A 25,841-nucleotide genomic window follows, 5' to 3' on the forward strand; every position below is an offset into this window, starting at 1 on the left:
TGATGAGCACTCGAGCAGTTCTTTTGGTGATGAGAACATCTCTGAAGTGAACATTGCAATTCAGAGTCATCGCTATCGTCTTCACTTCCGGACGCAAGATAAACATTGGTATCCGAATTATCTTCATTGGAAGATGAGGATGAAAAGATTTTTCAGGTTGGCGGGCCAGCTATGCATGTGTCGCTGTCACTTTTTCACACAAAAACCGCGCTCCTGCGGCAGGAGAAACTGAAATCGTCAAGTAAGTGCTTCCATCTCATTGGCGACATGCGATCTAAGCCGTAGACGAGCACTTCTCGTCCCAAACACCCTCAAAAGGAGAACGTAATCTTAGTTTGGGGGCGCTTTGGCTAGGAAGAGTTCTGCTCATCCAAAACACTTAAGGGGTTAATGGCACTAAATAGATGTGATGAGTTCCTAGGACTGCTAGCAACAAAGCTGCATTGTTATCAATAGCTCCAAGACTTACACATTTCTTTTATGCTATGAACCGGTACAAACTTCTACCAAATTGAGCTATTCTAGCTGATGCATGCCTGCAGTGACTACCATGTATCAAGCTAGCTGAAGATTCAACTTGTGTGCTGCTAAATACATCAGCGGTCAAATCTGAAGCTGACTCATTCAGAAAGAATTCCAGTTTGACCAACTAAATTGGAAGCTGCTGTCATACACCTTTGTCCTTGCTACGAAATGTGAACATGAAATATCTTGTACAAGTTTAAACTGAATAGAGCACAATTTCTGTTGTATCTTTATATACTTTTAGTACAGGGTAGGCATCTTTTTTTCGTAAAGCTACATTAGCCACATGATAGGTGATGCAAAACAAGAAAAATGCCCAACATGATGCTTGAGAGGCTACCCTTCGTGTTGCATGCATTGCACACATTTTTTTTTTGTTAATGTTTGTTGAGGTACCAGACAAGAGGGACATACCGCTTTTCAGACTCCTGGGCAGCCTTGATCTCTGGGTCGAAGAGTTGCTTCTGCTGAAGGTCGGAGGTTTCCTTGCAGATATCGGCATACTCCTTGTCCAAGTCTTGAGCATTTTTGCGCGTGTCCTGAAAAAGCAGCAGTGACACTTTTTCGCAAAGCAGCAGCTCGGTGAGACTGCTACAACACATGGCAGCATCTGGTTCACTTGAGAGGCATGATGAGAGGCAAGCACTTGAGAGGCATGGGTGACCGCGCGAGAGTGCGCGGTGTTCTCCGGTTTCCTAAGTGCGGGCTCGGTATCAGAGGATCATGTTGCGCGCTTCTTATGCTGAAACGCAGAGCCACCTTCAGTTGACTTGCTAGCAGCGCCAGCGGCCATCTCTTTGCTGCGCAACGTTCCTATGCGCCTACGCACTGCCTCCTGCCACCTCCTGAGAAGCGAGGCAGTTGTGCCAAGCTACGCTCTGTTTGCGGCGGCTGGTGTGAAATGTTCCACATGAGACGGATTGTCCGAGGCTCACAGACAGTTTATATTATAATCCGTCTGCCCATATAAATAGTTTATTCTCAGCCAGTTTTTTCTTAGCCATGAGAGAGGCAACCGGTGGAAGTCTTTGTCTGCTGGTGCTGCTAAATGAGTGTGGTCGCCGCCAGAATCCAGAGGTGTGCTATGCCGAATTAGGCATTGGCGCAGCAAGTCAAGCATATACTGATCTATTTCTCCGACCACAAAGCTTCCATCGTGACAATCAAGAACTGGGAGTGGAGTGTTTCTTGAAAAAGGAATATGTGGGAAGAATAAAAAGTTGTCTGTAAGTGTACATACATGTCTTGCTCGAATTCTTTGCCTCAATATATCGAATAGCCGAAACAGCCAAAGAGCTGTGCTCAAATATTGCATTAGGAAGCAACGTAGTCATCAGTAGTTTTTCTTCAACATTTAAATGCTCGACCAACAAGCCCAACTTCGCAATTTTGCACAAGCAGGTAGGTTCTCGGTTATATTCTGAACGACGCCCTAGATATAATGAAAGATACGCCCAAATTTGGCATTAGGCAGGCAGGCAGGCTCAAACACCAAGCTACTTGTGAAGAACAACCCCTCATTGGTAGGAGAAGCAAGTCTGAAAAGCGAGAGTGAGTTTGTCAAAACCTCTTTGCTGCATTGAAGTGTAACAACCTCAATAGCAGCTGAAAATATTTAGCAAAATTACGGTATACTCAATTCAGGGGCGGCACTAATTCCTTCACTACTTTTCCTTGCGATTTCAAATGTTACAAGCATCAACATGCCACTCTTCCTCTGCCTGCCTTGGATGCAATGCTGTCTTGTGCGATTGGGTCGAGATGACTAGATTATGTTAATGCAGTTTCAACTAATTACACTCATTTTCTTACTCGATATTGTTTTCTCGCTTTCATTCTCGCTTCCTATGTCAATATGCATGCGTTGATTGAAATAATACTTTGGTATATAGAATCAGTAGGCGCTTGTCAGACCAAGTCTGTCTAGGTGTCGGTCGGATGTACCTTGCAAAGGAAGACGTGAGTGATGCCGAGACCTGTTCATGCCATATATCGGCATACGTTATCGCATAGGGTGGGGGAGGTGGGGGCAAGTTGTGTGTCCACTTCGTAAATGCGTTCACATTGGCCCACGAACAAAAGTGGGGACCCTGTAACCTCCTGCTGGTCAAGTGTCGGCCATTGGCGAGAGTCACGGTGGAGCCAGAATTCTTCCTTCTTACAGCGGTACGCAGCGTGCTGCCATAAAGCCATACCATAAGGTGAAAGTCTCACTGCTGTTAACTTCAAGGTGAAATTTACGTGTAACCTGCACCCCTCCTTTACTATTAAATTTTTGTAACTGTTGGTATGGTACTACCTCACATGCCAAGGTTTAATAGTTGCCACAATTTGCACTGCAGTCTAAAATCTGAATTGTTGGAAATACGGCAATGCTGCTGCCAAATGGAAACGGGAACCAATCTATGAGCCTAGCATATAAGGCGGGCGGTGACTTTGAGGCTAAGGATCCTGGGAAAAATGGCTCGCCTTATAGTTGAATAAATACAGTTTTTGAAATTCCAGAAGTGGAAATGCTGGCAAGGTGACCGTGTTTAGTTTATAGGACAACAGGTACTTACAGCTGTCTGCTCTGCCAAGTACAGTTTGCGCTTGGCAATGAGCTCTTGCTTCAGCTGCAGATCACGTTCCAGGTCTTCGACTTTGAACGCATACTGCAGAGCACAGGAAAAATATCAAACCCAAACCCTCATCTGCAAATTAGACAATACTACTACTGCCCAGTAGTGCACTACATGGTGTACTGTGCAAAATGTAAGAGTCTACTACACTTTCAGTCATTAAATTTAACTAGGCTGTCATTTTGTGTGGAAAGTTATAATTTGTAGACGTTAAACCATAACTATAAAAATATTGAGGCTTAATAAATATCTGCTCCCTACAGTTACAAAAGCTTTTACTTAACCCTTACCATTAAATGCAACACAGTATCTTTGAAGTCTGTTGAGTTGTTACTGGGTCTTTCTATGTTTCGCACAACCTCGAATAATGAAAGCAAGAGCTAAAGCTTTGTCTCAAAGGGACACTAGAGTGTTGAAAACGATACAGAAAGAAGAGGTTGATGCGCGATGGTAAAGCTTGTACCGGCACCATCTTAGTTACAGCTGTTCGATTAATAAACTGCATCTAATGGACATCAGTTCGTCTTCAACAAGAGTGAAGCAGTAAGTTTAGTTCGATTAACCCCTTCCGTGCGAAGAACAAATTTCACTGGTCCTAGCATTTTCTTGAATACATGCCAGTGACTAGTCTCGCTCGTCCAGGCCTTTCATTCGTTTACTGGGTGCCCCAGGTGAGTGGCAGTCTTATTTTGCACCATCGAGTAGCGCAGAATTTTACACAAACTTCTCAGAAAATTGTTCTGTGGGCATGGTTAGCAAGAACACAGCTGAAGTCTGGCCACCATGGCATTTAAAAGCGGTGTCCTGGAGTTAAGCCGCTGTAGCGACGATTGCCAATTTTTTCAACGCCACATCCTTGGTGTTTTTGAATATTTTTTCACTTCAAGTAAATGATTTGGCCTGAAACGTTCTGAAGAGCCATGTTCAGAACTTATCAATGATGCTTGCGAGGGAAACCATGCCTCTTGTGGCTTCCCTTGTGTGGACGACGTTAAAAAATGGCTCTGCAGCTTCCTTTCTTCGCTGCGCCAGTAATTGCACGTTGCATGGAGGACAACAAAAGAGCTCTTTCATATAGATTGCTTTTATAGCCATGCCTGCAACCCAAAAATATGAAAAAAAAAAATTGACAGCAATAAACAGACAACTTAACTGCCAATATTGCAATAACAAAAGCTGTTCACAATAAATCGGTCATTAACAAAATATTTTGGTGGTTTTCACAAAAAAAGAATTTGTTTAGCACAGAAAAGGTTAGTGGATTCAAAATAATCATCAGCCATTTACATTCACTGCGAAACTAAGACATCAGCCAGGGATGTTCAATTACCTTTGTCTGGGTTCAGCCAATTAACCCCATGTATGCAAACTTTCTAATTTCATCAACTCACCCAATCCTATGGGACCCTGGACTGTCTATTGCCTTCGCTTGGAAAGCACCGTGTTACTCTAGTAAACCGCAGTTTGTCTGCTCTATGCTTTAAATTACGTGCCTAAATCTATGCCTCAATTTTTACTAAAACGCCAGATTATGTGGACCTTTCTAATTCTTATTGCCTTCATCCCATATGCCATTTTCCATTTAGAACACTATGAAATGGCTTGGGAAAGCATTTCATGAAACTGACAATAAATGGTTAGGGCTTAGCGAGCCAATGTGCCACATTAGTTGTTGCTTCTCCGAGTCTAGCACAGCGCTTTGTGGGCACTCAGGCTGCAAAAAGGAGAGCGGGGCATCAAGCGCTGTGCATGCATGAGAACGCATAGTATTGCCCTAAGTTGATGGAAACCGTTTGCCCCCTGTGACACCCAGCACAAATGCCCGGTCCCAATCCAGTGCGGGAATCAAAGGGCTCCTGTGCCAAGAGCAAAAAATACAGACAGGGGCACCGCTAGCACATCGCTGCGAGAGGCCAGCACCTTTCTAAGCTTTTCCTAGGGAAAGTCCCTGCAGCTCTGCTGCTTGCTCTCGTGATAACCAATGAACCCGACTTGCAAGAGCTCAGGCAATCTCTGTTGGCTCGGACCTCCGATAAGTGCGGCTTGGTGCAGTACAAACATGTGCGAGCACTAAGCACCAGTCTGACTTAGTGTTCGGAAAAGGATCCACACAAGGAACGCGCCTGCTGTCAGTGCAAAGGCACTGGACAAGCTCAAGTCGAAGACCTTAACAAAGGGGCCAGTGGATGAAAGGAAAATTTGTGTGTACCCAGTGGTGTCACAGAGAGATCTCTCTCAAGCTTGATATCTACCACCATCAGCAACGCGAGCACCATGGCTGCAAGTTGGTTCGTGGCAAAGGCCACCATTGACAACCGTCACGAGTGGAAAGGGAGGCGTAGGGACAATAGAACAGGTGAATGCCCGCACAAAGGCACCCACGGCATCCCTCAGTCCCCACAACATTTAAAACCCGTAACTTTGCCCACACTTGACCCTCATTGTCCCTCCACATTCTGCAATTATTAGCATAGTGCGACTTTTGGTTCCTAAAATGGAGCCCTCGTTTCAGCGAACGGTTCTGATTTAATTTCATTACTGCACACAATTCTAGGTTGTCAACTTGATGCGTACAACTGGAGACTTGGTACTCTGAAGGGTATGTAGAAAAAAAAAAAACTTGCCTAGGAGCTTTAATGAATACCTGTTCACAAAGATCCTGGTCCTGCAGAATGCAGCCTTCCATTTCCTTCTCCATTTGACTGAGCAGGCTGGCCACTTTAGCAGTGGCTGCAGTGTTGGAGGCTATGTGCCTCTGGAGTGATCGTGCATCCTCTACAGGGTGCAGGTCAAAGTCATCCAGCGTGTTTCGTGGAAGCATGCGGCGCAGGGAGTTCGTAGAGAACTCCATGCTTGCCTGTAGTTGGGCATTTTCGGAGCGAAGCTGCACAGAATATGACACAGCACACATTAGTGCAGTGCTACTGACTAGAGAGAAAGAAATGAAACTAATGAAAAAAGCAGGGAGGCTAACCAGAAAAATCAGATTTGCTACCCTACAGTTGGGAGGGGCATAGAAAGAAGTAAAGAGAAACGAAGCACATGCACACAATCACCGCTGTCATAGCACAGGATAACAATGTTAACAATGTCATTGCTAGAACTGCTTGTGCCAATTTATTGTCCTCCAGAACTGCAACAATGCATTCGTAGCCCTGTGCTGAGACTGTGCTAGCTCGTATCGACAACACACCATTGTCAGACCATTTTCAAGTACCAACCTCACAAGCCGTTGCAGCAGACAGCTACTAACTAGTCTAGGTAGTTGTCAAATGTCCAGCGCAGATGATTGATCACATACATCAGCATGGATCTTCTTGAACCTTTGTAGTGATGACAAATCTCATTAAAATTGGCATAGCTGGACTACTCAATTGCTCTTAGCAGTCAGGTGCTAATGTGGAAGTACAGTCCATTCACATCTTGCTTGACCCTAATCCCTCCAATCAAGAGCGAAAACCATGTAAACCGAAGAATGCATTATTTCATAGCTGAACAAGACTACTGTGTGATGAAACATTCAGATTTGTTAAACGTAAATGTTAAGGCTAAGGTCAAGGAACAGACTTTCTGAACTGCTTTTGTAATGCAATGGCAGAAAGTAGTTCTCTCCACCTGCTACATGCTAACCTTCCCCATAAATGGAGTTGAGAAACCAAGGAACAATGTTACTAAAAAGAAGACATCACGGCAAGTGTCCACTTACATTTAAGAGAATGAAATTGACTACCATATGAACACATGTAAGGCCTGCACTTGTGTACAGGTCGCACACTGTTTTCTTGAAGAAAATACAATTAGATCTCAATATAGCGAAGTCTCACTCTCAATATCCTCCCCCTCTTTCCCTTTTCTCACACAGGAAGGTGGCACTGGTGAAGTCACCATCTTCTCTCACCCTCGCACACTTTCACTCGCACCTAAAGCAGACATCGTGCAGGGCGTGATAGGATCTTATCGCACTTAGGCATTATACGGAACACGATGCAGCTCAACTTCAGCGGTCGCTCTTGTTGCGAGGCATGTGATTGGAGAGGTACGTTTGCAGACAGCTGGTTGTCATTCAATCATTTGATCCATGTGCGTCCACGGATGTACTGTCTTGGCATTCCTTTGCGGAAGCAGTGAAATTTAGCAGGGATATGAGCTGTCATGAAAAAGGATTGAATTCGAGTGTAGTTTTGACAGCAGAAGGACGCCATAGCCACAAAGCAAATGCGACAGGCAACAGTCATTAATGAAGGCAAGTATGCGCTATGGTGGTCCCTACTCTGCGATTGCTGGGCACTTTCTAAATGTATGTAGAAACCAGAGCACAGTGCATTTTCGGCTGCAGCTTCTTTGACGCTACATTTGAGAGGCAGAAGGACTGTTCGCTGATCAAGTCGCTTGTTAAAGCTAGAAGGGACACATGTAATCCCTGCTAGCTACCACTGCTTCAAGCTGAACAAGGCTGACAAGCAGCAAACGACACTGAAGTACCGTTTGTACTCGGCATGCATGCTTTTGGCATTTTTGGCAAATCATTGCCAGCACATGAGCAGTGAACAAGTACAGTGAAATGCAAGTAATTCAAGATCTCTTAATTTAAACTGACGAATAACCTAAACTACTCTGTTGGTCCTGGCAAAGTCCTATGTGCTTGACTAGACAAAAACTGCCATGAATTAAAATTCCAAAAACGGCACACGGTCATTTTGTCGCTCCTATGAACTGCTTTTCGGACAAAGCCAAGTCAAAGTTCGATGCGTTGCTCGCTACCGTAATTTCACGTTCTGCAATATCAACGAGATAAGACGCCCAAGGGGCTGAGACCAAACCAGAGCACCGCACACACTTTTCCCAACCGGCTTAAGAGGAGGAAAGAGCTACCTAGCACACGCTCGATCACGTCACCACTCATCTACAGAGTTTTATTTGAACAAATTCCCAGTCCCTTCGGAGTTTGAATTAACAAGATTCTACTGCATTCTTGCAAAAGATGCCCCACACAATGCTGGCTCAAAGGTGCACGTAAAAGACAGCCCACCTTTTCATTTGTGTTGTACAACTGTAGGGAAGAGAGTTCATGCTGCTGCCGGAGGGCCTCGAGCTGCGAGCGTGCAGCTGAAAGGTCCTGCTCGAGCCGCTGCTGCCGCTGCTGCAGTGCGGGCTTGTCCTCGTGGCGCGTGTGTTGCTGTCGCCACAGTGCCTGCACATCGGCTAGCTCCTCCTTCAATTTGTTTCTGGTGGCATCTGCAGCAAAACGTCCTCTGACAACTTACCATGGGTCGCCAGAATCGAAGTGCAGGGCGAACAATGTCACTAGTGCATCAACAGTGTCGCAGCGTGCTGGCAAAGGAGATTGGAATCATGGTGCAACAATGAAAATGTTGAAGTGTGCGGGCCTGTCTGTGTCATTTCTCCTGACCAACTGATTTATTTTTAGAATAACTCGGACAAATTCAGCACATTTCACAAACAGAGAAGAAAGAAGCACAACCACCAAGGTACTGTATATTCGAAAGCAATCTCTCGGGAAGGTAAATTGACTACTGTGAAGCACAAGTGATGGCTCCCTAACACAAGGATCTCATTTCTTGATGGATGCTGATGACTTTCTGCACGTTTGCTGGATGTACGCAATGACAGCTTTCTTCTGGAAATAACTATCTGGAAGTGTGTGCTTCATTGCTGCACCATGTTTCTGGCCTGAAACATGCGCAAACTAGCCAAATAACACGGTTTATTAAGCTGGTGAAGGAGAGGACTAATTAACACACCGAGGGCAGCTAGCTTCTCTTGATTCTTTTCCACTTCTAGCCTCTTCTCTTCGAAGTGCGTAGCCATTTCTTCAAAGTATTTCTCGTAGCCCTGAATTTTTAGTTTCTTTTCCTGCAGCTCCTTATTGAGCATCTCTTGCTCTTCCTGCAACAAAAACAGTGAAAAAGAAACAAAAGCAAGCAGTTGAATCTATCGTTTCACATGAAAGATTGAAATGTCATGCTAGAAGCTTGAACGACAACCGTTAGACTGAACACAGGAGAGGAAAGCCTATCAGCCCATAATTCATGCTGTAAAAACCTTTGCAGACATGCAAATCGAACGAACTCAAACATCAAATGTAGCGAAGCTGCATAAGGAAGATGACATAAGGTTTGCAAAGTCCTGCTTATATTACAAGCTGTGGCAAACACTTCACTATGTCCAGCGCATGTCCTTCGCTATACCAGTCTTCAAATGCTTTACTAGTATCTGAACTTAGTACTTAAGCATTCTCCGCTATATCGGACAGATGTTGCCGTATGTGCATTCGGCTGCGCATTCAGATGACCTGGTCATGTGGCCAATTCAAGGCTGCAATCCAGGCTGCAGTGCTATTTGTTCTTAGTGATGGTCCATCATTGACGCCTACATACAGCTGGAGTCCTCACCAATGCCCTGGCCATTGTGCTGTTCCTGGCTAATATTAGATGCAGTTGAAACTCGATTTAATAAAGTGATAACCACGCTCAAATTATTTAGTTAAATCGGGAACTTCATAAAATTCAGAAAGGAACTTTTCGGTCCTTCAAAATCTAAAATTGCAACGTAGCAACACGCAAAGGCTACCACAGCATTGTACTTGCCGCTAATGCAGTCATCTGTCGCACAGACCATAACATAACGAAAGCAACCACCGCCGCCCCTAGCGAGGCAGTTTTGAGTTGGCTGTTCCTTGCATGGATGTGGCGTGCAGCCTCGTCAAAATAAAGCTAGGGATGCAACCATGGCACCTAGATGTTTTGATACGATAGCTTTAGAGCGCACACTTGAAGAACCTGTCTGTCAAAATCGGAAAGAAATCACCGCTTTTTTCCCTCATTTATTTCAGGAAAAACTTTTTTAAATCGAGTTTGTTTCGTTAATTTGGGTTGATGATAACACTGAAAACTATGGGTACCTGCCGGGCAATGTAAATTTCTTCATTAGATTGGGAACTTTGTAAATCTGGTTTCGAGCTTTTACTATCAACCATGCTGCCACTGCCCGAAAACCGTTGTGCAGCTCCTCCATACAGCTTCGCTGAAACAAAAAGCTCGCAAGGAAGATTCAGCAGTTGGTCCCTAGACGGCTTCACTGAACATCTTGTGGCCTGGTGTAGCAGAGAAACTGGCTTTAGAGTGCAAGACTAAACCCTGCACACAAAGATTTGGCAAAGCGCTGTACACACCATGAGACCTGTCAGTCTTTGCACCTCTTCGCATTGCTCTGCTAGCTTCTGCTCAATCTCCTCTAGTGGCTGTACGGTACCAACAGCTTCCAGCACTGCACAAGGAACATGAAAGCAAAGCAGGTTTAAATTTTTCATGCAACAAAGTGTTTCTATGAAGAAACTGAATATAACAACAGAAAGCAGTCGTGAGAAGGACAGCACCATTGAATAAAAGACGTGCTTATTTGATAAGAACCAATGAGATTTGAGGTTGTATGACTAACCATCACGGACACCTATAGACAAGAATTTCCAGCGCCTGTAGGCAGCCACCATGCCTTTCTTTACGATCATGGTGCAAGTGCTATCTGAGGACTATAGGAATGGCGTGGACAATAATAGGCCACAGCAAGTTTCAGATGCGGGTAGCCTGCGGTAGCATTTTCCGAAATCGACAAAGCCGCCTTGTCTTTGGAGGCCGGTAAGCATATCTTCTTTAACGTGATTGCATTTCAGATGTCTGAATTATACAATGGAAATAATTTGGTGAGAGCACTCTGCAGTGTTGTCCGTTTCAAAAGAGCTGTAATGTAATCTGCTTCACTGCAGCTGTAACTTTCTGCAGATGGCCAAGCATTTTTCTCTGTCTTCTATGTACTTATGTACGCTTTTTGAGACCTGAGGCACTTCCGGAGAGGGGACTGCATGACATCTAGTATGCTGTACGTATTTTGTTTTTTAAAAGGAGAGTAACGTGTCTGTGCTTTGCACCGTCGCCATAACTTGTGCTGCCTTTTTGCTTTGCTTTGTCATTGCGGGACAAGTACAACAAAGCGATTTTCTATGCTCTCGCAGTGTGCACGCTCGCAGGAAAGCTCTAGTGTGTTTATTTAAGACGTAGGCGCAAAACAAGCATAGACATTTGGGGCACAACATGAGCATACCTCGACTTTTCGCACAAGTTCTCTTTGGAGCCCTGTCGGTTTCATGCCCGGCGGCGGCTACTTTGATTTGGATGGAAGCCTGCCACTGTGTTCAGCCACTACATGGCAAATGGACGTGTGCAAGAAAGCAAGTGAAACATCCTTTTTGTGAACTTGGGAGAGCAGGAACATGGATAAAAAAAGGAACGTGGCTAAAAAACACTTGTATGCTACCTAATGACATGAAGGCTGCCACATTTGAGACCCTTGCTATGCATGAGAGCGGAAACTGAGGGGCTCTATCATGAACGCATAAAGCCAACAGACAATGAAGCCGAGGAAAGCATTGGGAAAATTAGCCGAGGCTGAAATTTAAATCTAGAAAATAACAAAGAGAAACGAAAGCAGAAAAAAAGAATGTGTCGCCGGTGCAAGCCGGTGACATTTCGCTGTGCAAACATGCAACATGCATTATCAGCCATAGTGTGTGCGCGCGCTATTAACTATGTTGGCTGTATCAGTTGTTACCCAACAAAGAGCAATGGTTCCAGCATTATTTGGAAGATCTGCCTATCCGACCACTTGACGTAAGAACTAAAACATAAGAGTGCTCGTGTACGACCAACGTAATGCAGCCCCAAAACATTAAGCGCCAATCGTTATAAGATATTTTTGTCGGCCACTGGCATCGTTCTCATGCATTTGAAGTCTAGTAGACTTGAAATCGCTATGCTATGTCTACGTTGGCTTCCTGTACGACGCTGATGGCATTGCTCAACACAGCGATCACTGCGGTTGGTAAACCAGCATAATAAATATGCCTTGTGCTTCAGCATTACGTTCTGGCCCTGTGAAGCAGGAATGTGCAAAGGGGATCATAAAAAAAATAATAAAAAAAGGAGAACTGATGGTTATTTGCAAGGACACAATTTGCGTAAAGCAAGCGAGTGCATCATAGACTACGGGACGAACAAGGCCGAAGAAGACAATGTTTTCATCCTCCTCTTACGAAAGTAAAAACGCGCGCGCACGCACACACACGCACGCACAGGCTAACGCCGCAACGAGACCTCACATGGTCATGCCACATGCTTGGACAATGCACTATAAAGCCACATACAGATCTATAACCCAGCATTTACCACTACTCCAGACACTCGCATAGTCCGCAGCTGGTTGTTTGACCACTAAACAAATGCGATTCCCGCTGTACAGTATGCTATTAGTGACCAGAACTATTTGATTCGTGGGCGGAAACCTCGTCAAGCAAGCGAGGCAGTCGCGATAACAATTTGAACTCCTTCATAAACTCTGCAACTAAATTCCATAGCCACTGAATTGTCAAGCTTGAGAAGAAGCTTAAGAACTGCAATGAGCGATGGGATGAAAAATTACTGGTGTACTATTGCTTTATTACCCACAGCATCTCAATGGCATTACAGTGATGTGGATTAGATAGCGAACGGTGGTACCAGAATTCTAGTTGAGATCGAGAGGAAGAAACATAGTAGGGCAGGCCATGTAACATGTAGGGCTTGTAACTGGTGTTCCAGTGGAGAGCAGAATAAATGACAAGGGAAGGGAGGCACTGCTGTGATAGTTGCGATTGAAATAGGCAATTTGCAGGCAGAGGATAGAGTAGGCTGATGCAAGGCCTTCATGTTGCATTGCACATATACAGTTAAACCTCGATATAGGGACCTTCAACATAACGAAATTCTCGATATGATGAAGTATTTACCTTTTCATAATCTCTTGTCCATAGAAAACCATGTATTTAGAACCTCAATATAACAAAGTGTGTATGCAATTTCAATAAAAGGAATTTCGCTTCTGCTGCAAAGGAATGCCAAGGCAATAAATGGAAACTTCCGTGGAAGTCGATGGTCAAATGATTGAAATACAAGAGTGATTGCAAACGCAGCTCTCAAATCGCGCGTGGCGAAACATGAGCAACCGCTGCAGTGGAGCCGCATTATGTTCCGTGTAAAGTTCAAGTGTGATAAAATTTTATCGCAGCCAGTGCACTTTGTGCTTTAGGTGCAAGTGAAAGTGTGCGAGGATGCGGCAAGAAAGAGGTGGTGGCTTCAGGAGGGCTGCCTTCCCGTGCAAGGGTAAAAAAAAGGGAAGGTAGCTTGCTCGCAGTAACTCAAGCGCACGCACAAGGGGTGAGGGGGGTAAGTTGCCACTTTGCGATTTCTGGCATGCGCCACGACCGTGGCTGCGCATGGCTGTAAGCGTGGATGAGCGCATACGCAGCCTTCTTTGGAAGTAATCTGTAGCGAGTGCAAAGAGTGGGCGTGCCGAGACGGCGTGGCATCATGTTAGCTGTCTTCCCGCATGTTTAGTATTGGAGGTAGCATAATCTCGAGCTTCAGCAACTTGTTAGAGCGAGAGGCAGATGAAGCATTCGGTCCCCACTTTTCATGATAGCGTCGTCCCAGTGTGGGCGATGCTATCAGCTGCAGGGGCAGAGTGCACGCGAAAGCGTGGCCGGCTCCGCTTAATTCTTACCGCCAGAGTCCTTCAATTCTTTTCTCGTAGCGAAACTCCGCTGTAACGCTATGGGAGAGCTTGCTATGTTGCCACAGCTGCTGCTGTGCGGGGGCGCCAAGAGCACGATGGGGGCTCGATGAAAGCTATGCACTGTGTCAGGAGAGCTGTGTCAGGAGAGCTGGGCACCTAACGAATACGGTGGCATTGGCAGTCTGTTTTCCTCATTTCAACAGATAATTTGTTTATCTGATGGCTCTGAGGATTGTGTACAAGGGCACAGAAATAGTGCACAGAGCAACGATGCCTAAACCTTGCTGTCTACTGCGTTGTCGCACTGGCTACAGAGGTACGAGCAAAGAGGTATCGTTTTGTTTGCCTAGTGACACCAATGAGCGCAAGAAGTGGAAATGTGCAATACTGCGACAGGAAGCCGGCGGCTCTACCTTCGACTCTGAACACATCAGAGTGTGCAAAAAGCATTTTGACACCACGGACGTTGCTTGAAGCTATAAGCTCATTGTGAAAGGAGACTGTGTTTGCAACTCGAGAAGGCTAAGCTGCGGCCCGGTGCCATTCCTAGGCTGTTCGAAGGGCTGCCGGTGTACTTGAGCAAGCCGAAGCCCCAATCCCAGTCAGTGAGGATTAAGCCAGCAGCAAAAGACGTTTGTCGTTGTCCTACTCTACAGGAGAAGAAATTGTACCCTCTTCAAGCACTGAAACATCTCATACAGCCGAGGCTGGCAATAAAGGTAAGCTAAACAGGTTTGAGAACAGTAAACAGATGGGCAAAATGAGCAGTGTGGCCAAGCAAATGCCCCAGGCATACTTAAATTGGATTTTGCATCGTTCCGTAGATGAGACAATGGACATCTACGTGTGCGTGGACACAGCCGGCCAAACAGAAGAAGGCGTCTACTCCTTTTCAGAGTTGCACTTCACCAGTGCCAGATGAAGCTCACGAACATGACCGTGTTAGCAAGCAGACAAAAAAGAATGGATCAGGGTATTCAGAATAAGCTACCGAGATGCGTGCAAATGGTGTATTACTCATAATGACCCCATCTTGTGTTCTGTGTCCTTCACTGCTTTTGAAGACTGATGTGACCAAAGCCGCCTCCCCCCCAAGAAAGGAGTAGCTAGTGCACTGGCCTAGCCAGCTTGGGATACTACCTGCAACGGGCATATTCCTTTAGAGCAATGTTCCACCTCTTCTCGCAATATTTTGCCGTCTCACCTCTCTGAGGAATGTACATGCTTACTTAAAGCACCAAGTTGTAATTATTGCCAATTGCATTTATTTCAGCATTGCATTTTCTTTTTTCATGTGTTTGCTTGCATGCTAGCATTCTGATAAACATGAAAGAAACCATTAATCCTTTGCTCCATAGTATTCGACTATATGAGAGACAAACTAACTAGAACTAGACAAACTAGACAAACTAGAAGAAATGGGGTTAACCGAGGGGCCCGATTTTTATTAGTCATATCATAAGAAGCCAACAGACCCTGACACCAAGGAGAACATAGGGGAAATTACTTGTGCTTAATAAATGAAATAAAGAAACGATAAATTAATGGAAATGAAAAAACAACTTGCCGCAAATGGGGAACGATCCCACAACTTTTGCATTATGCGAAGGTTGTGGGATCATGAACCAAGCGATTGTGGAAACATGAACCAAACGCGGTTGTCCTCAGCGAGCCACAGTACGCTTAGCCAGTGGACTCATGGCGGCACCCCGTGGCGGCTCCGGTATATAAGCCATGTAGCCGACCGCAGCTTGATGTCAGCTATCTGCCAATAGCAGCCATCTAAGGGAATGACGAAATAGTACATATAGAAGAGAGTGAGGATAGGAAATTCTGTTGAAAAGAGTGTTTGAGAGAAAGGAGACTTCGCGATCCGCTTGCGAGCTTCATGCACCGCATACGACAGCAAAATTTGGCTGAGATAGTCTACGGGTAGCATACGCTACGGTGAACATGTTATTTCACCCAGCCCAAGGGGTGGTTCAGGGCCCCTTGAATTTGAATTCAAAGATATTTTCTGGAGTTTGTGTTATTAAGATTTAAATGTACCAAGTTAGGCTATGGATGATAACAGCAGGTCAAGCATACATTGTCATATCAATTTCATTGTTTGCAGTACCTAAAATTTTCCCCGGATCTCAATTTGGGAAGCACTGTCATCATAAGGTTATCATAGTGCACAAACATACGCAAAAGACCTTACCCAAGTTGTCAAGGAAGTCATCATCATCGTCGGTGTCCTTATCTCCCTTATGCATGCAGTGCTCCAGCAGCAACCCCGAGATACTGCCTCCTCCAGCCTGGTTCTGCCCAGGAGTTCCGGATGAAAAGTCTCCCTGAAAAGATGCATTTTGCCACTTACTACAGCACTACTGTCAATACTATGTGCAATTTTGTGCCAAACCCATTCGTCTTTCCAACCTTACAATATAAAAAAATGCTAGCCAAAGCTAAAACATAAAATTTGATGAATACTATATTGCTTGTATACTCAAGGTAATGACTTTATATTTAAAGATTCACTGGCTTTGTAATGTATGGATGCTGTGAATGGGCACTATATTCTATAGTAATTGCAGAAAGAATGATCTGCTGTACCACAGACAATCACAAATGTTTATGAAGTTTATGCCAGGTGTGAAAATTTATGAGCATGGCATTTTCAACCTTTTGCTGAAACTAGATGTTAAAAGATCTCCTGACCCGGATGATAGCCCAAATGCTTTTTTAGAAAGGTATGCCAAATGGTGTGTGAAGTACCTGTTTGTATTGCTTAATAAGCCTCTGAAAGCTTGTATATTGCCCGACGACTGAAGGACAGCCAGAATCAAACCGCTGCACAAATTTGATGACGAATCTAATAAAAAAATTACCGACCGATTTTATTAAGAGCTACTTGCAAAATTTTCGAGCACGTAATTTATAAACATATAGCCGATTTTCTTTAATAACACAAAGTGCCAGCAAATGCTCAACACTGGTTTAGATGCAGTTAACTAATTGAAATTATGCAATTCCACATCCGCAATAAATAAAACATATGTTACATACATGGATTTTAGTGAGGCATTTGACAAAGTCTCTCACAATAAACTACTACATAAATTATGTTTTGTAATACAAGTAACAAATCACAAACTGCTAGCATGGATTAGAGCTTACTTTTAAACAACTATCGGTACGTTTCCCTAAACAGCTCTTCCTTAAATTGCGTGGGAATTGATTCTGGCGTTCCCCTGGGGCCTTTATTGTTTCCGAATTTCATAAATGACGTCATTAGTGATATTAATGACAATATTAAGCTATGTGCAAATGTCTGCGTGATTTATGAAATGGTTAGTTCAAATGAAGATGCAAACTCTATGCAAATAGCTTGCAAGAAGTTACTCCTTTTTCATTACTGAGCAAACAGCATTACTCTCTTAGAGGTAATAGAATATAAATATCCGGGCTTACGGATTCCAATAACCTATCTTGGACAAAGCACATAGACATGGTTACAAGTAAAGCACAGTGCAAATTGTTTTTTTCAAGACTCTCGTTGAATTTATCCACAGCTGCTGTACGTCTCGGTATATTATATTTCCTATGCGTGAGTATGCAGTACCAATTTGGGATACGTACATAAAGACAAAGAACAAACTGGAAAGAACAAAAAAGGAGGTATATAATCCTTACAGGAGTATGTCAGTTGCTGAACTAATCAAACAAAGTGAATTACCTTCGGTTATCAATAAAAATCGAATAAGTAGACTGAAGTTCTTTTACTGGCTAGTAAAATGACATAACAGATACATCACATATCACTTACTCCGAACGCTGTGCTACCAGAAAAAGAATTCTACAATAACACCTTTAGTTGCACGAAATAAATGTTTTAAGTACTCTTTTCTTCCCAGAACCATTGTTGAATGGTATAGCCTTGCCGATGATGTTGTGACCCAACATTCATCGTCTTCATTTGATAAATACTTGCAATGATTTTTTGAGCAGTCTTACTTAGGTATGTTTGCATGTGCCTTTATTTTGGGGGCTATTTAGGGTTTGTTACACACGTAGTGGTATCGGTTCTTGTTCTGCCTTTTTGGTCTTATTTAGCGTTTGCCATTTTGCTTCTAAATAATTTGTGCTATTCATCAACTTTCTGCTTTTGAAGTTTAGCAAATTCTTATATTCATTCACTATTATATACTGTTTTTATTTTCACGTGGTAGTGCCTTTTTATTTGAACAATTTTTTATGTATCACACCTGCTATGAGCTCTCTAAGATTGCAGAATAAATAAATAAATAAATAAATAAATAAATAGATCAATCAAACAAATATTCATCTAATAGCTGTTTATATTTCACTTGCATTATGTGTTGGTTTTAAAGGTTCATGCCACTGTTGCCTGGGTAGCTCCTTATAATCAACGGGTATGGAAAAATTGCACTCATCAAGTATACGTGTAATACGACAAAATTTCGGGCCAAGCTAGACAAATGAAAAACCATAAAGATTGTTGGTGCATATATGTATATAACAATCGTAAACAAGCTCTAAACATCGGGCATGTTACTATGAAGTCTTACAATCAAGTTGGCAGGTACGCATCTACGCATAGTATTATGTGAAATTGATGAACACTTGCAGTCATGTGTAAAGTCAGCCCAGTCTTGCAATTCCTGTGCAAGACTTAACCAGCCTTGTGCAATAAAGGCGCAGCAGCACTTTGGTAAGCCAGGGTGTCTACCAAATTGTCATTTCCAAATACCCTGAGTTTTCCAGGTTTTCCCTGAGTGCCTTTGCGAAATTTCCTGAGTGATGCAGAACTATGTTTTATGTCAAGACGGGCTAGAACATATCGCCCGATGCTGTCACTCTTTAGTAAGCATATCAAGATTTAAAAAAAAAAAAAAATAGACTTAGTCCAATTTGAATACTAAGGTGTAGTGTTTATGTTATTCAAAAAAAGAATAGAAGGGAGGGGTTAGTAAAATGCACAGTAAATAATATGTCTTCGAAAGAAATTGCAAATTGAGTCAGACATTCTCAAATACAAATAAAAAGGAGATGCATGCAGAAGCAAATATTTTCAAATATGAGCTATTTATACCAATTGATAGCAAGCTCAGTGGTACGAGGCCCGAATTTTGTCACAATTGAGAGTCTCAACAGCTCGTAAGTCAACCTCAACTGTCCTGATATACTCTCAGCCTGCGCACGAAACCTCAGTATTGTGTTTCACTGCTTTAAAGAGTTTATTTTGGTTTGTATGAGGGACACCTGCATCTCGGCATCTGCCAAGAGTGTTTTTGAGCTCAGGCTCCTTCAAAGAAGTGCTCACATTCCCCGTTCATTCCTCAATGCGTCGGTCCTTTCTGTTCTCGTGCTACTTTTGTTGTGCGTTCGCACTACGGACCATTTGAAGCATACTCTTGGGTCAGTTTACAGTCAACGCCCAATTTTTTGGACCATTTAGGAACCGCGAAAACTTCCGAAAAATCAGGCAGTCCGAAAAAATAAATGAGTCTTTTACTTCTCTAAAGGGCTCAAATCGATACAGGCACGTCCGGAAAAGCTCTGAATGCCTGTCAGTACACTCATTAGGCATAGCGGTGCTCCTACTGCGACAGGAGAGGGCGGGTGCACGCATGTAAAATTAAGGAATACGTACTGCGTCTCGTGACAATTGCGCCTTCGCACGCAGTGAAGCTTGTTAAGCTTCACCGCGTCACGCAACTGTGCTGAGGCGAAACTAACTTTCAGGAACCAGCATTATGGAATGTGCTGTGCTTTCTGAGCTTCGAAGCCAAAATTACTGTTGACAGCGGAGAAATGAAGAAACATGGCACCGAACGGCAAGAAGCTTAATAGCGAACGTTGAAGCAGCTAGGCGTAGCCTTGCCACAGTGGTGGCTTTACGGCTTCCAGCGGATCTGCATGCGATAGCGCCAGTTCGAGGCAGCGAGGTAATCAAAATGACAGCGGTGGTGGACTTGATTAATGCCGTTTCGGACAGGCAGTCATGCAGAACATCCGGAAAATCGGATGGCAAAGAGTTCTTGCGTCCGAAATTTCAGACGTTCTCATACATTGACTCTATGGGGTACGTGGTGGCGCCGCGAAGCCGTCCAAATTATCGGGAATCCGGAAAGTCGGTCGTTGACTCTACAGTGGCAGCTCCTCCAGCCGACGACAGGAGTCAAAAATGATTGATTACAATACCTGCCTGTTACTCGAGCCAGCATTACCGCGACTTTCGACCCTTTCAATAAAATTACAGCTAATTTTCCCTGATAGACTCACAAATTGCCAGAGTTTTCCCCGAGAATTCCCAGTTTTCCCGGTTGGTAGACACCCTGTAAGCTAGTTACTATACTACTAGTACTAGATATACTAGTTAAACTGCACAGTGCCACTATGTCTTTCGAATGCCGTTCACTTTTTTTTTAACTTCAATACTTACTCTACATTTTAGCAGGTCAAAACTATATATACATATGTATATAAAATCACCGCCCCTGCCAGTCTGAAGATGGTCGAAAAGCGAAGCTGTGTTAATTGCACCGAGTGTTACGCCATGCAAGTCAAACTTCCCAAGCAATCTGTATTGTAAACTTTTTGTTTAACCATTCTTTCGTTCTTTTTTGAGCGTGAGGCAGGCCCTATGACGACGAGCCCATTCACAAGCCAACTCTCACGCTAGCGGTAGGCAGCTTCTTCCTCGGGAATATGCGCTACTCGTGGTCTTCCCGTAGCTGTAGCTGGGATGGAATGTGGAGAAACACTAATCCAAAGCTCTGCATATTGGGCGCAAGGCTCACCACAGGAGATGTGGGCGCTGCAATCGTTGGATTGCAGCTGGATTGGTTTGACACTTGACATGGCTGCCAGCACTTCTTGCACCAGCAAGGAGTGCCAGCAGCCACGCGCTCTTAGTATCGCGTTTCAATTACTGGGCACTGTTCGTTGGCCGCAAACCGCCAGCATAAATTTTGTTTCTTTTGCAGCATGGTGGAATCCATCGTCGATAAATTAGATGCCAATCTGGCTCGATCGCCGAAAATGCATCGTGTGACAAGTGTATAACATTCGCATGTAAGATAGCATTCTCACAGAGAGAAAGGGGTCACTCCAACCCAAATCTGCTGGCAATGCACACCTATAATCTATTGCATTCCCATTCTGTGCAGGTCTGCAGACATCACATTGGATCATACATGAAAACCTGAAAAGACTCGAACAATCCTTAAGTTATATTAAAATTTTGATAACACCGCAGATCTTATGGGAGAGACAAGGTGAAATAAGCAGTGATGTTTGTAAAACCATACTCAAACCACTCCTGAATTAGCAACGAAAATATATATAGGGTGATCTTTCTAGGTTTTACGGAATATTCAAAAACTGCTGGTGGCAGATAGCCTAATTTTTATCGTTGAGCTGGAGTATTCAAAGAGGTAGACATTACTAGCACAAGAAATCAAAACACATATTCAACTAATTAACAATAGGTTCCTGATTAACTTCTTAATTACTTTAGATTACATACTGAAATTTATTCCTTGTAGCCGGTGAAATTGCAACTCAGCCACATGAAATGAATTTCCAGGATGACACCAGTTTCGAGATATTTCCCAAAGTGCGGGATGAAATACATGAGCGTTTTAGTTACTTTTGTGCTTCGATGCATAAATGAGCATTGCTTAAAAAGTGGACCAACAATACATTTTTACAGCAAGTTTGATGGTGCACATCTCCAAATTGGCGTCATTCTGAAAATTCTTTGCAACTGGACATGCCTGACAAACTGGCCAGCTACAATTCGTAATTGCAATATGTGCCATAAAGTAATCAAGAAGAAATTACCTAGTAAAATTTCACTAAAATCATGAACATTTTTTCAATAGTTCGTGCAGTGTCTGCCTCTCTAACAATATAGCTCAAGGACTAAAATTATGTTATCTGCAACAGGCAATCTTTAAAAATTCCATAAAAATTTAAACATGATCACCCATAAAGCATCACATACTTTAAGCAGGAAGGTACAGAAACAGTGCATAATTAGATGCAACATTAGCGCTATGCGATATAGTGCTAAGATATGAAAAATTATTCTGAAGAAGACGCTGCCGATCAAAAGCCAGTTCAGTAAGAAATACATTGAGCCATACTTTTACGACTGGAACGCTTGCATAGTTTCCGCAGCTTTGACTGCCAATCACAAGTGTTAGCGTGAATGCATGGCCGACACGCGCACAGAGTCAAAACTAAAGTACTGTTTGCCACAATTGCTGCAGACCAAACCACAGTTGCTGTCGACACTATCATTGATAGTGACTACGCAATTATGAAGGCACACAGATGACGTGGTGTTACGCACAGTGGTAAATGCAAGAACAAAGGTTTAAAGGCACAAATAGGGACAACTGTTTTGCACCTTGAATCAATCTTCCTCACTCGAATGAGACTGACGAATGCGCAAAGTTATAAAAGTTTTTTTCCTTGAGACTGACGAATGCGCAAAGTTATAAAAGTTTTTTTCCTTCTTCACCTAGCGCTTTGCATAGAAAAATTATGTGGATGCCATGCACTCTGGTAACGAGTGCAAACAAAGCTTTGCTTGCGAGGAACACTGTATTTGCAAATGGTTTCTAAACAAGAATAGTCGAATCTTGATAATTCGAACTCGAAAGGAACTAAAGGAAGCTAATAGAATGGAGGACTTACCTGCAGTGTTGCATGTGCACTTAGCTAACACACGAGTTCAAGATTTATTCACCATTATTTATAAATTGCAGTCAGTTATTACGCGTATCGGTGCTCGTACTGCGATAGGAGGCGGCGGGTACATGCGTGTATAATAAAAGGAAACATGTCCCGTGACAATTGCCCCTTCAGATTCTTGGTATGCTTCACGCGAGAATTGCTGTATTTGGGCGAAGTTGACTTTCGAGAGCCGGTATTATGCAACGCGCCGTGCTTTCCGCGCTCAGAAGACATTGGTGAGGATTACAAAGGCGGAGACGGCGCCATTGCTAACAGTGGCGAATTGTTTCAATGAAAAACACGGCACCGAGCAGCAAGAAGCTGGTAGCGAACGTCGAAGTAGCTAGGCCTAGCGTTGCCGTGGTGTGGCTAGGGCTGCCAAGCGGATCTGCGTGCGAAAGCGCCGGCTCGAGGCGAAGCCCGGAAAGTCGGAAGGCGAAAGTTTCTTGCGTCCGAAATCTCAGACTTCTTATACATTGACTCTATGGGGTACATGGCGGTGCCGCGACACTAGACGCAAGTCGCTAACCGGTCACGAAAAGAAGTAATCGGTGATGCGCACCGGCACACGCCTGCGCACAAATTCCCGCCACGGTTTTTTTTCTTCGCGCGCGGCGTTGAGAAGTCTCTCCTAAGCTTTTCCTCGATGTCTGGATCAGAGGAATGCTACTCAGAGGCGCCGCCGCGTGATTTGGCACGCTGCTGAGTGCATTGTTGGAGCGCAGTATGTTCGAATTAACTGCCGCAGATGCTTGCGCGTTCGAATTACCGAATGTTTTCGCCCATTGGAATACACAACTATGACGGGACAACAGCGTCATTTCGAATAAACCGAAAGTTCGAATTAAGCGTGCTCAAATTAACGAGATTTGACTGTATATAGCACACATAACCAAGTTGTACACATTTGCACTGGGGAAGTGCCTCACTTTACATAAGCTTGTGGCACTCAAAGTGGAGATCCCATGTATGATGAGAAAGGAATGACAATGATGGCATGACAAGAATGTAAAGACCATGACAGCATGATAATGCTGAAATGACAACGATAGAACAATCGGAGCGGTAGCATAATGATTGATTGACAACTGCATGATGTCTGCAAGTGAAAAGTAGACTTGTTTTCTTTGAGATTCTTTTGAAGTGAAGTGGGGTTGTCACTTGATGTTTCATTTGTACCACTGAAATTGTGCATTATTCTTATGGAGCAGTAGAGAGCCACAGTAAATTTTTTTTAAAAATGCAAATAAGGCTACGGTAAAAGGAAGTAACTTACTGAGCTGAAGAAGTCCATCAGTGGGTTCACAGAGTCGTGGTACTGCAAAGAAAAGGCAAAACCACCAGCAAAAAGCCAGTAAGAACACAGCATTTTCTTTGCCTAATTTCCAGCCTCACTAAAAAGTGTGCCAAATACTATGTTATTAGAGCTGAACTAAAACAGTGAATGGAATTGCCCACCAGCTTTTAGTTACTACTAGATTTACAAGCATATATTTTGCATGCACCATTTTAACGTTCAAGGCTCTTAGCTATGGCCACTAGTATAGACTCATAAGCAAAATTACACCCTTTTGCCACATAACAATAATCGTCATCTGTCTTGTCCGCATTTCCTTTCTTCAATGCGGCAAGCCTGGTACTTCCCAGTAACGAACGGTATGCGCGTTATCAGCATGACATAGCATTCCCGACAGGAAAGTAGCAGGTGTGGTGTTTTCAAGAAAGGAAACGCAAGCAAGGTACATGACGATTATCGTTGTGTGGCAGATATACACCCCAAAGGATGTACTTTTGTCTAAGAGTGTAAGGAGAAGACAAGTACAGATACTTCAGAAACCTGAACAGTGCGTGTTAGCTTGATTGGACGTGCCCTAATAAATTTTTTTCTGTTGCTTGGGTTAAACAGAACTGAATTTTAGAATACCAACCATGCCTGCTGTTATAGCAGCTCCGCAAGGCTAAAGAAAACATTGTTCAAACATTTGTATTTGTACTGTTCCCATGACATTGGTTAAAACAGTGACAGTTTGCAATGCTACTGCTAAAAAGATGCCAGAGCCACAGATTGGACACTAGGTGAAAGGAACTCGACTGGAAAAAAAAAAAAAGGAGACGTTTTCCGCTTATGGACCAATTATGTCAGCAGTACTCATCTGGAAACACAAAGGACATTTGCAGAAGTGAGCCTGCTGGTGACAACATTCCCTGTTTACTCATGCTTACCTTGGCCAAGTCTGCCAGCCAGGTGATGATGGCGAGGGCCTTGTGTGGCTGGGAACCGATTCCCAACAGCATGCTCTTGTGTAATGGGTACGGATAACCCAGCCGGCGTAGCTGCTCGAGCACCACATCTTCCATCCGCAATCCGCCACCCAGCTTGAAGTTGGGCTCGAAGAACTTTATTAAAAACTGCATGAACGTTCGATTACTTCTTGTGCCAGTAATGAATGCACACTATGCATGTCCAAAATATCAAACCAAGCTGGACACTAACAGAGCTCAGCACTAGGCCTCATCCATTACTGCGTTTTCTATTATATTGCAATAGCAATGGCAGTGGTGTGTGAGCCAATGATGAAGGGCTAAAAGAATAGAGAAGTGTGGCTTCAGGTTGCAACTAAATTGGTTCACAGTTGAGGATATCCATTGCTGCCAATGGCTGTCTTTCCTTATCTGATAATTGATGGCCTTTGCATCACAAGAATGCACTATGAAAGCCCACATAAGGTTCTTTAAAAGGCCCCTCACCAGGTCTGGCCATTTTAAGCTGACAAGCACGTAGAGCATACAATGTGCGCTACTGATAGTGTTTGCGAACTATAATATCGCTACGCGCAGCGCAAACGTCTGAAATTTCAATCCGAAGGCCGTCTTCTCTTTCGACCGCACTCGAAGCCAGACGGTGATGTGCACATGTTCCTGTGCCTACGTACTCGTGTTCGCAGCGCGACGTCAATCATTGAGACACACGACTTCGAGAATTATTCAAGGCAACATCTGTTACTTGTGTGATTTGTTTGAATTGACGAATTAAAGCTAAGAGAAATAATAAAACACACAAACCAAATGTCTGCATGTTTTTGTTTTACTTTACGTCGCAGCAAGAAATGTACTTCTGTTTTGTCTGCGTGTCCCCACTGTCGTGCAGTCACACATGCAGACACTCAAACCGTCATTTTCTATCGTGTTCCAGCATGGGATCATGCTCTGCGATTCGCTTGTGTCTGCGTCAGTATTTGTGTAGCACTGACTAGTCAGGTGTCCTCATGCACAGTGCACAAAATCATGCGCTGTGCGAAATGTGACAATCAAAACAGT

General features: G+C 43.7%; 1 protein-coding gene across 2 annotated transcripts in view; it reads right to left on the bottom strand.

Moving 5' to 3' along the window:
• LOC126531271 (uncharacterized) overlaps positions 1-25,841 on the bottom strand; it is a 43,361-nt gene that overhangs the window by 10,697 nt on the left and 6,823 nt on the right. For both annotated transcript variants that reach the window (XM_050178726.3, XM_055071060.2), the window contains exons 5-13: positions 24,747-24,932; positions 23,800-23,841; positions 15,973-16,105; positions 10,339-10,433; positions 8,909-9,053; positions 8,176-8,381; positions 5,791-6,030; positions 3,087-3,179; positions 940-1,064 (exon numbers count right to left, since the gene is read on the bottom strand). In XM_050178726.3, coding sequence (XP_050034683.1) covers positions 940-1,064; positions 3,087-3,179; positions 5,791-6,030; positions 8,176-8,381; positions 8,909-9,053; positions 10,339-10,433; positions 15,973-16,105; positions 23,800-23,841; positions 24,747-24,932 — 1,265 coding nt within the window. The remainder of the gene's footprint in view (positions 1-939; positions 1,065-3,086; positions 3,180-5,790; positions 6,031-8,175; positions 8,382-8,908; positions 9,054-10,338; positions 10,434-15,972; positions 16,106-23,799; positions 23,842-24,746; positions 24,933-25,841) is intronic.

Source organism: Dermacentor andersoni, chromosome 5 (assembly GCF_023375885.2).
Source record: "Dermacentor andersoni chromosome 5, qqDerAnde1_hic_scaffold, whole genome shotgun sequence".
Lineage (NCBI taxonomy): Eukaryota > Metazoa > Arthropoda > Arachnida > Ixodida > Ixodidae > Dermacentor > Dermacentor andersoni.